We start from the raw sequence: 14,018 nt of genomic DNA, 5'->3' as shown, positions 1-14,018 counted from the left end.
TTTTTTTGCCTCTTCCCCCTACCCCACCTCGGCTCTAACAAAAACTGAAGCTCTGGCAGGTGCGGTGGCTCATGCCTGTAATCCCAGCACTTTGGGAGGCCGAGGCGGGCGGATCACGAAGTCAGGAGATCCAGACCATCCTGGCTAACAGGGTGAAACCCCGTCTCTACTAAAAAATACAAAAAATTAGCCGGGTGTAGTGGCGGGTGCCTATAGTCCCAGCTACACAGGAGGCCGAGGCAGGAGAATGATGTGAACCCGGGAAGCAGAGGTTGAAGTGAGCCGAGATCATGCCACTGCACTCCAGCCTGGGCGACAAAGCGAGACTCCGTCAAAAAAACAAAAAAACAAAACTGAAGCTCTTAAATAGGAAGTTTCTTCAATCTTTAGGTGGATAAGAAATGTTATGATAATATTATGAATTTTATGAAATGGATTGTTTCTGCCTTTATTGAAAATACGACAGAAGTTTTCTATTTGTCTTAGCTTCTATTCTATTGTTTACTTATCTTTTGTGAATATGGCATATTATATTGGTTGATATATGAATGCTAAATCCTTCTTGCATTTCGAGAATAATCCCAGCTTGATCAAGATGCAGCATTTTGTCATTTCTGTCACTGCATTCATTTTTATATGAGGATTAATTTCATTTTATTATCATTATTATTATTATTATTATTATTATTTGTGATAGAGTCTCACTCTGTCACCCAGGCTGGAATGCAGTGGGGCAATCTTGGCTCACTGCAACCTCTGCCTCCCGGGTTCAAGCGATTCTCCTGCCTCAGCCTCCCTAGTAGCTGAGACTACAGTTGTGCACCACCGTGCATTGCTAATTTTTGTATTTTTAGTAGAGTCAGGGTTTCACCATGTTGGCCAGACTGGTCTCGAACTCCTGGCCTCAAGTGCTCCACCCACCTGGGCCTCCCAAAATGTTGAGATTATAGGTGTGAACCATGTACCTGGCCTCATTTCACTTATTTTTAGCATACATGTGTTTATCCCATTCTCTCATTGTTCTTTTGATGACCATAAATTTTAAAGGATATCTCTGTTTCTATTATTGGTACTGACAAATTATGCCTCTAGACTACTTTAGGGGAGGGAGTGTTGTGCATTTGTTTTTCATTTTATTAGCCCACACTGTCAGCATTTTGAAGAGTATGTATTAGTCTTTTCAAAAGACCCACCTTTGATTTAATTATCCATATTATATTTTATATTTCATTATCTATCTGCTATTCTCTTTAAGATTACATCTCTCTTCTTTGAACAAAATGCTTGAATCACTGATTTGCAGCTTTTCTTTGATCATAGATGCATGAATGTCTATAAATATTTCTCTTTTGGATGTGTTTGGTGACTTTCACATCCTTAAGTATCTATTTTGTGTGTGCGTGTACTCAGTGGAATATATGTCTTAACTTAATCATTCCTTTATGATACATGTTTTATGTTTAAATGCATTGCTAATTACTAAACATTTTCGAATTTTAAAAGTTATTGTTTTGTACTTAATTTCTGGATTAATTCTACAATGGTAAGACAACCTACCCATTATGATTTCAGTTCCTCAACATTACTGAAGTTTTTGCTTTATAGCCTGCTGTTCAGCATAAAAGTTTGCTAAGTGCTCCTTGTGCAGTTGACAAGCGTGAATGCTGGAGTCATATGTTCACTTTTGACATTATTGTCTTACATTTCTTAATGACATTCCAATTTTCTATTTCCTTACTGACTTCTTTAGTCTGCTTTTCTTACTATTTTGTGTTAGCTACTTTGAATTTCTTTAAGATTTTAAGGCTACGAAGCTATGTTATGTACATAGCAGTATAAAATTGTAATATTTCCACAATGAATTGATTCATTATTGTGAAATGTCCTACCTTAACTCTAGCTGTGCTTCTTGGTTTCAAGAAGACGTTAGTTTGCTTTAGTATAAAGGCACCCATTTCCTTAGGTTACTAATCATAAATACCTTTTTATATACTTTTTACTTACAACATCCTTATTTTGAAAGTCGAACAGAAATGATTTATGTATAGGTGTATATACGTAAATCTTTGCCTTTTAATTTCAGCATGTGATACATTTGTTTTTAATATCATGATTAATACCAACTTACTATTCTTTTTCTACTGAGGCCACTTTTCTATGTTACTTTTTTTCTACTTTCTTGTCTCTTTTTGATTAATCTATTACTTTCATTTTTATATTGTTATTAACTATAGTCCCCATGTTGAATAATATATCTCTTGAATTTATTCCTCCTTATCAGCTATTTATCATTTCTTTTGCAATTTTATTAATGTGATAATTAGACTATTGCTATTTCTTTATTATTTTAGTAGACATCATAAAGTTTATCCTAACTTACCTTAGTCTAAAACAAATTAGGACTTTTTCTTCCTTCCAAAAAATAAAAGACTCTTGGAATATTTTAATTGTATTACTTTCACTTTTGCCACACTAGATATTATGTTAAGTATATGTATATATACACATATATACATGTATATATAAACACATGTATATACACATGTATACATATACACATAAGTATATATATACACACACACATACATAAGTATATATGTACACACACAAACACTCCACCAGACATTAGTATTCTTATTTTAATATAGTCAGTATTTATTTAGATGTATCTGTAGCTTTATCTTTTATATTACATTTAATTCTTTCTTTATCCTTGATTCATAATTTTGAATCATTTTTCTTCTGCCTGATGGATGTTCTGTTTAGTAATTTCAGGGCAGACCCAATGAAGACAGTGCTACCAAAGTTTTTTGTCTGTCTGAGAATGTCTTCAGCCTTCTTTAATTTTGAAAGATATTTTCATTAGTTTGGAATACTGGATTTCCAGTTTTTGTTTCTTCACACTTTGAAGGTGACACTCAATTATTTTACAATTTTCAAAAGTAGTGGTGGCATCTGGAACTGGTCTGCACTTACTGTTAGACTCAGTGTCATTTAAGGCTGGCCTGGCAAGGAAACAACTAGGATATGCTGTCTTCCTGTTAGATGCACACACTCTCACCCCACACCACCACCAGCAAAGCCCACTCTGCAGCCATGGGAAGGTGAGACACAAGAGCTCACTTTATAATTTTGTGTCTGAGAGTGGGCAAAACCAAAGTCACTGTGCAACCCAGAAAATAGCAAACACAATCCTCTCCTGGCTAATATGACTGCTCTTCTTTGCAAATTGAAGCTCTATTTTCATTCTAGGGGCTCCTCTTCCTAGGTAAGATTTACTGAAATAACCAGTCATAGAATGGTCCTTACTTCCTAAGAGCACCCAATGCATAGTGAGTGCCTGCTTCCTTGGATGGTCTCCAAAATCATCCCATCAAAGTCCTCCCTAATACTCACTACTGAAAAGCCAGCTGACTTCCCATGATGTGTGTCCTTGCTCACTGAAAAGAATAAACCCAATTTGTTCAACTACAGGTGTGTTCCTGGTGATATATGACTGAGTGGCATTGAAATCGTAATTTCTTGTAATAAAGTCATGGTTCATTTGATTGTTTATCTTTTCATTGTAATCTGCCTTTTATCTCAGGCTTTTAGATGTTTTTCTTTGTACTTATTTTACGCATTCTTACCACATTGGGCCTAAATGTGTTTTTCTGTTTATTTACCCTGCTTGAAGTTTGCAGAATTCTTCAGTATGTGAGTTGCTGACTTTAATGAGTTTTAGAACATTCTTATTCATTATCTTTTCAAACATTGCTTCTGCTCCGTAGTCCCTGTCCTCTCCTCTTAAATCGCAAATACACATGAGTCAGATTTATTCAGCATGCTCCTCATGCCTCTTGCAATGTTTCTGAATTGTTCTCATATTTTTTTCTTGGCGCTTTAGTTTGTATGTGCACTACTGACCTGTGTTCCAGTAAACTGGTTCTATTTCCTTCTGTGAGTTGGGGGGTGTCCAGTGTCACTGGGCTCAGACAAGTTGGTAATTGATGCACGGTGAACATGTTTCATGAGCCTCTTCAGCAATTTGTTTTTCTTTTTTTTTTAAATTTCACTCAATCCTTTTTAGGTGATCTTTCTCTTCTGGAGCAAGTTATACCTTCTTAATTTTTCCCCTCCAATGCATATTAATTGTCAGTTTACACATGTTAATCATTTCCTCTAAAAATAAAACTTTTTATAGTTTTGCTATTTTACTATAATCTTATTCATCCGTATGTTCTACTACCTCTTTCATTTTCTTTCCTAGAGTTTATGTCACTGTTTCTTTTTTGAGTGTTTACTGGAGTCAGACATTCCATTAATCTATTTTTCTTATACAAGGCTTATATTCTTGTAGAACATGTATTTTATGCTCTGTTTTCATTTGTATACTACTTTAGCTCTGTTCCAAGATTCTAAAATATGATGATTTCTTTATTGTTATTTTTCACATGGTCTAGTCACATTCCTATTTGGCCCACAGTTATGAAATGTTCCAAAGTGCCCCAAATCTCTCTTTCTTTAGGAACCAAATACACTGGGGCTTCCACTGTCATACTGAAATTTACAATAGATTCTTGGATCTTTGGAGTAAGAGAGTACCTTATTTTACTTTTGTTCTTTATATTTGTATATGTCTTACTTTTTTACATTAAATATAACACTCTTTGATAGAGTATTCTTTAATCATCATAATAGAACATTAAGCGTAATTTTTATAGAAAGTTTAATTGTTTAATAATTGTATTAGTTTGCCAGGATGGTCATAAGAAAATGCCACAGATTGCTTGGCTAAAACAACAAAAAACACTAGAAATTTATTTCTCAAAGTTCTGGAGACTGAAAGTCCAAGACCAAAGGATTGATTTGTCTGGTTTCTCCTGAGGCCACTGTCTTTGGTTAGCAGATGGCTACCTTCTTGCTATATATTCACATGGTATTCAGTGTGTGCACATTTCTGGTGTCTCTTTGTGTGTCCAAGTTTCCTTTTCTTACAAGGACACCAGTTATATTGGATTAGGTCCCACCCTAAGGGCCTTATTTTAACTTAACCACTTCTGCAACTACCCTATTGTCATGGGTGCAATGGCCACGGCCAGCATTGCTGTTGGTAAAGGAATCTAGCAACACAGTTGTTGGGGAAGAGAGGCAGATTTATTAGAGGAAAAGTACATTGCAAAAAAGCAATGGGCAGTATGGCAGAGAAGGGACTGCCTGGAAAGTGGCAGGGGCTGGAGGGAAGTTTTATAAGGTGGTGCTGAAGAGACTATGTGGGGAACCAGGTATTTGGGAACAGAATGTTGTGCCAATGGATTGTGATTAGCTGTCTCTCAGAACAATTGTTTGTCCCAACCCGGGGCCCCTTCCTCCTTCCTGCTTACTTACCTATCTCAACCCCACACCTGTCTCCACATACAGTCACATTCTGAGATACCGGGAGGTTCAACATAGAAATGTTTTTGAGGAGGGGGACAAGACAGGAACAATTCAGCCGGTAACAATGATATTTTACATAAATTTTTGCTTAAACATATTTATATGCATGTGAGTAATAACATAAAATATACAAAGAAATAAATGAATATAGTTAACTTAGAAAATTAAAGATTATAAATTATTTTGTGTACCTGTTTTTAGTTTTCATACTTAAAATAGGAACAGTGAACTCACCAGTTTCTTTGTGATTTCTAATAAAATATTTTGATATCTTCTTTTAGTGGAAGAGAAGTTCAATCTTCACTGACTATTTTCCATTCTCATTTTATTTCGTTATAGGAAATAAGAAGACCTGGGAATATGTACCACAGAAAAATATTTCTCTTCTTTATTGAATACATTCTAATAAAATATATGGATTAAAATGTTTTTGAAAGTAAAATTAAGTGGTAAATAGAAATTTGTAGGTGTTAAGAATGTTTTTGTTAATTTTGATTTTTTCCAAAGTGTTAAACTTTAAATAAATTTCAATAAGTATGAACAGATTTGAGGCTGAGAAATCCCACTCTACTACAAACTTATAATTCTCCACACCTACTCCTTTATTTTCATTTACATTTTTACACTTTGTTCAAATGAATGGAATTCACAGATGTAAATAGCAAAGAAAAACCCTCACAACTTTGAACAAAAGGAAGAAAAAATCATGATTTGTTGAGAAGAAAACCATTTAGTTGCAGTAATTTAGAGGACAAAATCAATGGGTCTATAAAAGAAATAAAATAGTTCTTTCACCAAAATGACAAATTGTTAAATCATATTTAAGTTTTCTAAATGAAGCACAACGGAACCTTTAAAAAATTATACCTATGAAAAATTTGTAAACTTTTTTCTTTAGGTGATTAATTTTTAGTTTCTTTTCTAACTACAAATTGAATTTCTCTTCCATTTCTTATCAGATCATAAACCACTTAAGAAATTACCCTGAGTGGGTGGGAAGAAAAGGCCATTTTTTTCCCCTTTTTGTGTTTTGTTTCTGCATAGAGAATCCTGTGGAAATTACATTTTTTATTCTTTTTTACTAGGCACATTCCACTAATAGATAGTTTGTGATATGTAAAGCTTATTTCCAAAGCTCTCCAACATCCTTGTTTATTGAATCTTCTTCCCTTCAGAGGTAATTACTGCTACCTTTTCTCCTGAGGCAGCCACTTACCACTGTTCAATTTCTATACTTAACCCCTTCCAGAATTGACCATGAAATATTCATCCCCAAGTATAACAGAGTAGCACTTGAGTGTAAGTCTTTATCACTTGCTATTGCCCTTCTTTACATCTGATACTTGCATTAATTGAAATCAAACTCCTAGCAGGGAAGAAAGCCCTGATATTACACCTTCAGATAATCTGCTATACAAAAAAGAAATTCCTTAAGGGGGATCAGTTCTCTCCAATAGCTTTAATATAAATTCTTCACACAAAGTCTATTTATTTGGTAAAATGCAAATTATATTAGAATATTATTTTAATTTGTTTCCTTTTTTATTCTGTGTTTTAAATGGATATTAAAGATAGAAATTTTATTTCATACTTTGTGGTATTTCTACAACCTAAAATAAGACTGATACATAGAAGGCACTCAATAATAATTTATTAATGAATGAATCAATGTAAAACCCCATTCCTTTAAAAGTAATTAAAATTTTCAATTGTGTAGAAGAAAACAATTAAAATTGCATAGGGTGTCAGGGATTCTCAATACAACATGAAGGCTCACTGACTCACTAGAAGGACTCACAGGCTTCAGAAAAGCTATTAAATTCAAATTAATTCTCCCAGCAATTGATATGGACAGGAGACAGGGAAATATTGGGTTGAAGAGGGTAGTTCCCTGGCAAAGGCCCCGCCTTCAATCCTGGAAACCTGTGGCCCTAAATGAGAACAGACATTCCTATTTTTGTTCCCAAAAGTTACCTTTTGGCCTGTCATGACCCCCATCCTATACTCATATAAACCCCAGACCCCAGGCTCTAGAAGCAGATGAGAAGGAGACAAACAGAAGAGCCGGAGAACAGCAGAGCGGCGCAGCAGAAAGAAGAGAAAGAGCGTCTGAATGCTGAGAGGAGTTTGGCTGTCGGTGGTCAGAGAGGAGATTGGCCACCGGACAGCCAAATTCCTAGGGAAGATCATCTTCCCTACTCCATCCCCTTCCAGCTCCCCATCCATCCTGCTGAGCGCCACCTCCACCACTCAGTAAAACCCCTGCATTCACAATCTTCACGTTGATGTGTGACCTGATTCTTCCTGGATATTGGACAAAGACCTGGGTGCCAAGAGGGCACTGAGCTGGTGAACACTTAAGCCGTATGTGGATGGCAAAGCTAAAAGAGCACACGGTAAGACAGGCCACACCCATGTGGGCTTTGGGAGTCACAGGCACTCACCTCTAAATGCTACCACGGGGCTGGAGCCCCAAAGCACTCGTCTAAGCTCATGTACCTGCCAGTCTGCACGCTCCCCGTCCTCCCCGTCCTGTAAGGGGTTTGAGTGTGCAAAGGGGTCATTAGGTTACGGTATTTAAACATATGGCTCGTTGCCTATTGTATTCAGAAAACACAACTGCTAAAATGAAGAATCCTAGTGTATCTGTAATCGTTTTCCTCTCTTTATCTCTGTAATTAATGCCAAAGCTGAAAACAAAACAAAACTAAACTAAAACGCTATGCTACCACCCCTATTAAGCAGTCTGGAGAACACAGGTTTACTTTGCTCCAGTTTCCTTGATTTTTCTGTCTCTGTCCACAGCTTCTCATGAATGAGGAGGTAACAGGCCATCAAGTGATGGTTGCTATGAAAGTTGCAAGCCCCTTGGACATACTCCACTGAGTTGCCTTGACCATATCACTTAAAAGAGTTACTAGAGTTAAACATTTCATTGCCTGCGCTGCAGCAACAGTTTTTGAAATATGGCTAGGTTGTCACTAACAGACATTACCTTGCTTGACATAAAATTTATGCTTCATAGCTGAAGATAGTTACATGTCTATCAAAACAGCTGTAATAATGGAAAGTTAGCAGAGTGATAGCAGTCATCAGTTTTGTATTTTTAAAGCTACTGTCAGGACCTTTTATCCGGGAAAATTTCTTCCTAGTTATAGATTTGTTCCCTTAATGGCCACTCCCTTCTTTGCTAAATTATTGTGTATATATAATCTAAGATACCTATATTGGGGTAGAAAACTAACTCATTTGGTGACAGAGATAGAATATGTGGTCTATGTCCACGGCCCGTCTTTCACCTGAATTGTTATGTTTTATAGAGTTATTTAAAAGATTACTATTACCATTGGCCCCTTTCAAGCTGTGAATTTTGTATAAATCTTTCCATTGGCCCCTTTTAAGCTGTGAATTTTGTATAAATCTTTCTTCAGAGTTTCTCTTTCATTGGCTCACATAGTTGAAGAAAATATTGATGTTCAGGACTGCAAATGTTTTCTTGTTTTTGGCTTATGTCATAAATCTCATAGTGTACATTTGGCTTTTCACTTAGTGACACAAAACAATATTCATTCTGTGTCTTATAACTTGCACTTGTCCCCTCACTACTTTAGATTCCCTTCCATATCTGAAACATATTAAACTTTGCCCACTATGCGTCAAGTTTCTTAATAGATGGGTGATATTTCAGTGAAGTTGAGCACTGAAGGTGCCTAGCTATACTCTGGTTAAGTCAAGAACTGTATTACTTTCTTCAAAATGTCTAGCACATTATGTGTCAAATACATCTTGGCCTAGCTCTTTAGAGAATATTAGTTGCTGAATTACTTTCATCTCATGATATAATATTTTTATTATGCTGATGATTTTGAGGGGAAGCTAATTTCTCACTTTAAGGAAGAACTTAAACATTTTCAGTTCAATTTATGTGAGTGCAGCATTTCTCATGTCAGAGAACAACAGGTGCATTAACAGAAAAGTTAGCAGGTTGTTTTAGAAACTGTATTGTTAAAATACTTTCAGAGTGGAAACTTTGGGGATCTTGGATGCTGTCATCTTTATTGAAACAAATAGCTTTAAAGACCACAAATATATACTACATGCACACTCACACAGTCACCCACCCAATACTGTTGCTATTAATTACCACATTTAGTCACTAGGGACAGACTAATGAAACTTTTTATTAACACAATAGAAGCACAACGTACAAAACAATCTGTTTAATTCCAAGTAAAAAGCTCATTTGCCTGATGTGTCTCAGAAGGGAAACAAGAAACTCGGAAATTGTAACTTGCCAAATACTAAATGGATGGACACCTTCTGTCATGAGATTTCTGAAGCTCTCAAGATTGGAAATGTTTAAACAAAGTCAAATTTATTTCATTGGTAAAGTTACTTTGAAAAGATCAGGTAGGATAATTCTTATTTGCAGGCACATAAAAAAGTATCTTGGGAATTCGACTGATATTTAGTATTAATACAAGATTTGTGGAATAAAAGAAAAGATGTAGTGTAAAATAAAAATATGTGTTGCATTCAGAGTGTCTATACATAAAAACACACATATATCATGTATATATTTTGATATAGGTTTATATTTTTAAAGAAAATAAGCAAAAAGTATTATTTATAATATTTCAACCCACAGTTTATAATTTTCAAAGTTGAGCTTAAAATTTTAAATGAAATGAATTCTGTGAAAAAAACTATAGGTGAAGCATTTAATCAATTAATATACAAATGTGCAAGAGATTAGTACAAATTAATTTTAACATATTTGCAACAGTTTTCCAAAATCCTTACATTATCATAAACTGCAGACTTCCTCAGTTATGATGGTACAATTTACTTTTTTTTGACTGTACAATAGTATGAATGCCATCTGCATGCAGTGATCCACATTTAAAAACATACTTAAGAGTACCCATACAATCATTCTGTTGTTTACTTTCAGTTCACTATTCAATAAATTGCATGAGATATTCAGCACTTTATTATTAAATAGGCTTTGTGATAGATAATTTTGCCCAAATATTAATGTAAGTGTTGTGAGGATGTTTACGATAGGCTATGCAAAGGTGTGATGTTTGTAAGTTAGGTGTATTAAGTGCATTTTTGACTTACAGTATTTTCAACTTACGATGGGTTTATTGCGATGTAACTCCATCGTAAGTCAAGGAGTATCTGTATTCATGTAACAGAAATAACAGATTCATTTTAAAAACAACCACCATTATAAAAGGAAAGACTATACCTCTTAAAATTCTTAAGCACTAATATATATTTTATGAGAAAAGAAATAATCATGCCAAACAAATTAAATGTCCCAAACAAATTAAACTGTTTTTTATTTTAACAAATAAGCATATATTTCAAGTTTGAAGATATTGTTTACTTTATTACTTAGGTTATTGTTTAACCTAAGGTTAAAACAAATTATAAATCAGATTATGATAATTAACATGGCACAGAGTTAAAGTATTTATTGTTAATAACTCACTTAGCATAATAGGCATGTTTAGCCTAAGTAACTGATGTCACAATATTTTTACGCCTAGGAGGAATTCTTTTTATATTAGCTCTCAAAAGAGATAAGATTCTCTCCACGTGGTTTGGGCTTACCCCTTTGACTGAGAACATGCCACTTGTTACTAGAGGTTGATGTATGACTCAACTTAGAGTTGAGGATGAAAAGTGGGGATCATAGCACCTGCCTATACCCTGGTACAGATCATACGATGTTGATTGATTTATTTGTGGAGTCAGGGTCTCGCTGTGTTGCCCAGGCTGGAGTGCAGTGGCACGACCATGGCTCACTGCAGCCTTGAACTCCTGGGTGTGGTGGTGCGCACCTGTAGTCCCAGCAACTCTGGCAGGCTGAGGCAGGAGAATCGCTTGAACTCAGGAGGCGGAGGTTGCAGTGAGCCGAGATTACACCACTGCACTCCAGCCTGGAGACAAAGTAAGACTCCATCTCAGAAAAAAAAAAAAAAAAAAATTAAATTAAAAAGTTCTAGTATCTAAAATGAGCAATATCGCCAGGCACAGTGGGTCACACTTGTAATCCCAGCACTTTGGGATGCAGAAGTGGGTGGACCATCCGAGTCAGAGGTTGAGACCAGCCTGCAGTGAGCCGAGATTGCACCACTGCACTCCAGCCTGGGAGACAGAGTGAGACTCCATTTCAAAAAAAGAATTAGCCAAGCGTGGTAGCATGCACCTGTAGTCCTAGCTACCGGGGAGGCTGACGGGGAAGGATTCCTTGAGCCCGAAGGTCAAGGCTGCAGTGAGCCTTGTTTGCACCACCTCACTCCAACTTGGGCAAGACCCCATCTCAAAAAAGAAAAAAAACCCCACAAAAACAAAAAACAAAACAGAACAGAACAGCATCACTTCCTTATCATTAGTTTGAAGGAAGTGAATTGCCTGTAAAAGTTTCCATTTTCAAAAAAAGTATTAAAATATAGTGTAAAGCCAGGCACGATGGCTCATTCCTGTAATCTCAGCACTTTGGGAGGCTGAAATGGATTGCCCCAGGAGGTCGAGGCTGCAGCTGAGCGATCCTCCCGCCTCAGCCCGGCAAGTAGCAGAGACTACAAGTGCGTGCCACCATGCCCAGCTAATTTTTTATATTTTTGTAGAGACAGGGTTTCACCATGTTGCCCAAACTAGTCTGGAACTCCTGATCTCAAGCGATCCACTCGCTTCCGCTTCCGCCTCCACCTCCCAAAATGCTGGGATTACAGGCGTGAGCCACGGGGGCTGGCCTAATTACTTTCTTCAGTCTGAGCGTGAAGGCTGGAAGAAAAGCTCTCACTTGCATATAATTTTTTAGAGACAGAGTCTCCCTCTGTTACACGGGCTGGAGTGCAACGGCGCAATCTCAGCTCACTGTAACCTCAACCTCCCGTGCTTGATCGCTTATATAATCTCAGCTCACTGTAATCTCAACCTCCCGGGCTCGATCGCATATATACACACATATATTTGTTTGTTTAGGCAGAGTCTTGGTCTGTTGCCCAGGCTGGAGTGCAGTGGCCCGATCTCCGCTCACTGCAACCTCCGCATCCCGGGTTCAAACAATTCTCTGCCTCAGCCTCCCGAGTAGCTGGGATTACAGGCACCCGCCACCACGCCCGACTAATTTTTGTGTTTTTAGTACAGATGGGGTTTCAGTGAAACCATGCTGGCCAGGCTGGTCTTGAACTCCTGACCTCGTGATCCACCCGCCTCGACCTCCCAAAGTGCTGGGATTACAGGCGTGGGCTACCTCGCCCAGCCGATCGCTTATATTTTTAAAAAGATGTTTTCTTCGTTTCCTAGCCCCTTCTACCTCGCCACAAAGTTTCAAAGACTTAATGCTATTACAAAAGGCCGTCAGAGGTCAAGCTCAGCGGTGCAGCTCCCTCATGCCCGGCAGCCTCACAGGGGGCCGACCCTGCCCAGGATGAGCGGCGCCAGGTAGCCGGGGACGCTCCCGGGGGTCCCCGGGCCCTGGCTGGGGGAGGTGTTGTGGGACGCACTTACCCAGGCTCAGGAGAGGCGAGTGGGCGGCTGGGGCTGCAGCTGGAGCTGGCCATTGAGGAGCTTCCGCGCGACAGTGCGATCGGTTGCACCTTCTGCGACAGGTGCCAGCCGGTTGGCGCGCAGCGCCTGCTAGGGCAGAGTCTGGCCCTTGCTGCGCCTGGCCCCGAAGACCGGGAAGTCGTAAAGCTCCTCCTCGCAGCGTATGTGCGGCTGCGGCCGGGCGGAAGCCTCGGGACACAGAACTGCCAGCTCAGCAGCCGGTTACATCCCGACCGGCCACCCGTAGCCAGCGTCCGCTCATGCGCGCTCCTGGAAGACCCAGCAGCCCCGCCGCGAGTTCCGATTGGCTCCGCGTGAGTGGCGGTCCCCTGAGACGTCACAAGGGCGCGCCTTCCGTGACGTCACAAGGGCGCGCCTTCCGTGACGTCACAAGGGCGCGCCTTCCGTGACGTCACAAGGGCGCGCCTTCCGTGACGTCACAAGGGCGCGCCTTCCGTGACGTCACAAGGGCGCGTCTTCGCCGACACCGTAGAGGTGGGCGTTCGGCGACGTCACAGGCGCCGGGTGTTCGGCGACATCACCGGGGCGCTACAGCGCTTGGGGCTGGGCAGTCTTCTCGTCAGAGTGGGGGCTGGTAACAGCGACCTCCCCGCCAGGTCTGTGTGTTGCGGGCTGAAGAAGGGTAGCTGAAAAATTCAGACCCAGCACAGTGTTTATGTTCGTCAAAAATAGAAAACTATGTCTGACGCCGCTGAGGCGAGAGGACCCTTCAGGGCAAGAGCAGCCTAGCAACATGGTGCAACCCCATCTCTGTAGTCCTACCTCAGCCCCCCAGCTACTTGAGCCCAAAGGTTCAAGGCTCCAGTGAGCTATGATCCAACCATAGCATTCCAGCCTGCGAGATTGAGGTAAACCCTGTCTAAAAAAATTAAGAAACTATCCAAGTGTGCAACAGGGAGGGACTGCTAAATAAAACATGAGGCTGGCTGGGCCCTACTGTAATCCCAGCACTTTGGGAGGCCGAGGCGGGAGGATGGATGGCTTGGGCTCAGGAGTTCGAGACCAGCCTGGGC

General features: G+C 39.1%; 2 protein-coding genes across 4 annotated transcripts in view; one reads left to right on the top strand and one right to left on the bottom strand.

Annotated features, from left to right (window-relative positions):
• The window catches only part of LOC134761104 (uncharacterized), a 96,074-nt gene extending 82,334 nt beyond the window's left edge, over nucleotides 1-13,740 (bottom strand). The window contains exons 1-2 of the mRNA XM_063722439.1: nucleotides 13,538-13,740; nucleotides 12,946-13,335 (exon numbers count right to left, since the gene is read on the bottom strand). Coding sequence (XP_063578509.1) covers nucleotides 12,946-13,335; nucleotides 13,538-13,740 — 593 coding nt within the window. The remainder of the gene's footprint in view (nucleotides 1-12,945; nucleotides 13,336-13,537) is intronic.
• The window catches only part of LOC129058298 (uncharacterized), a 43,827-nt gene continuing 43,289 nt past the window's right edge, over nucleotides 13,481-14,018 (top strand). For 2 of the 3 annotated variants that reach the window (XR_008523383.2, XM_054551060.2), the window contains exon 1: nucleotides 13,481-13,853. The gene's annotated coding sequence lies outside the window, so the exon portion shown is untranslated. The remainder of the gene's footprint in view (nucleotides 13,854-14,018) is intronic. The other variant, XM_054551061.2, reaches the window with a different exon arrangement.

The sequence above is a fragment of the Pongo abelii genome, chromosome 2 (genome assembly GCF_028885655.2).
Source record: "Pongo abelii isolate AG06213 chromosome 2, NHGRI_mPonAbe1-v2.0_pri, whole genome shotgun sequence".
Taxonomy (NCBI): domain Eukaryota; kingdom Metazoa; phylum Chordata; class Mammalia; order Primates; family Hominidae; genus Pongo; species Pongo abelii.
Note: the sequence above shows the minus strand (reverse complement) of the source record. Positions and strands in the feature narration are given on the sequence as shown.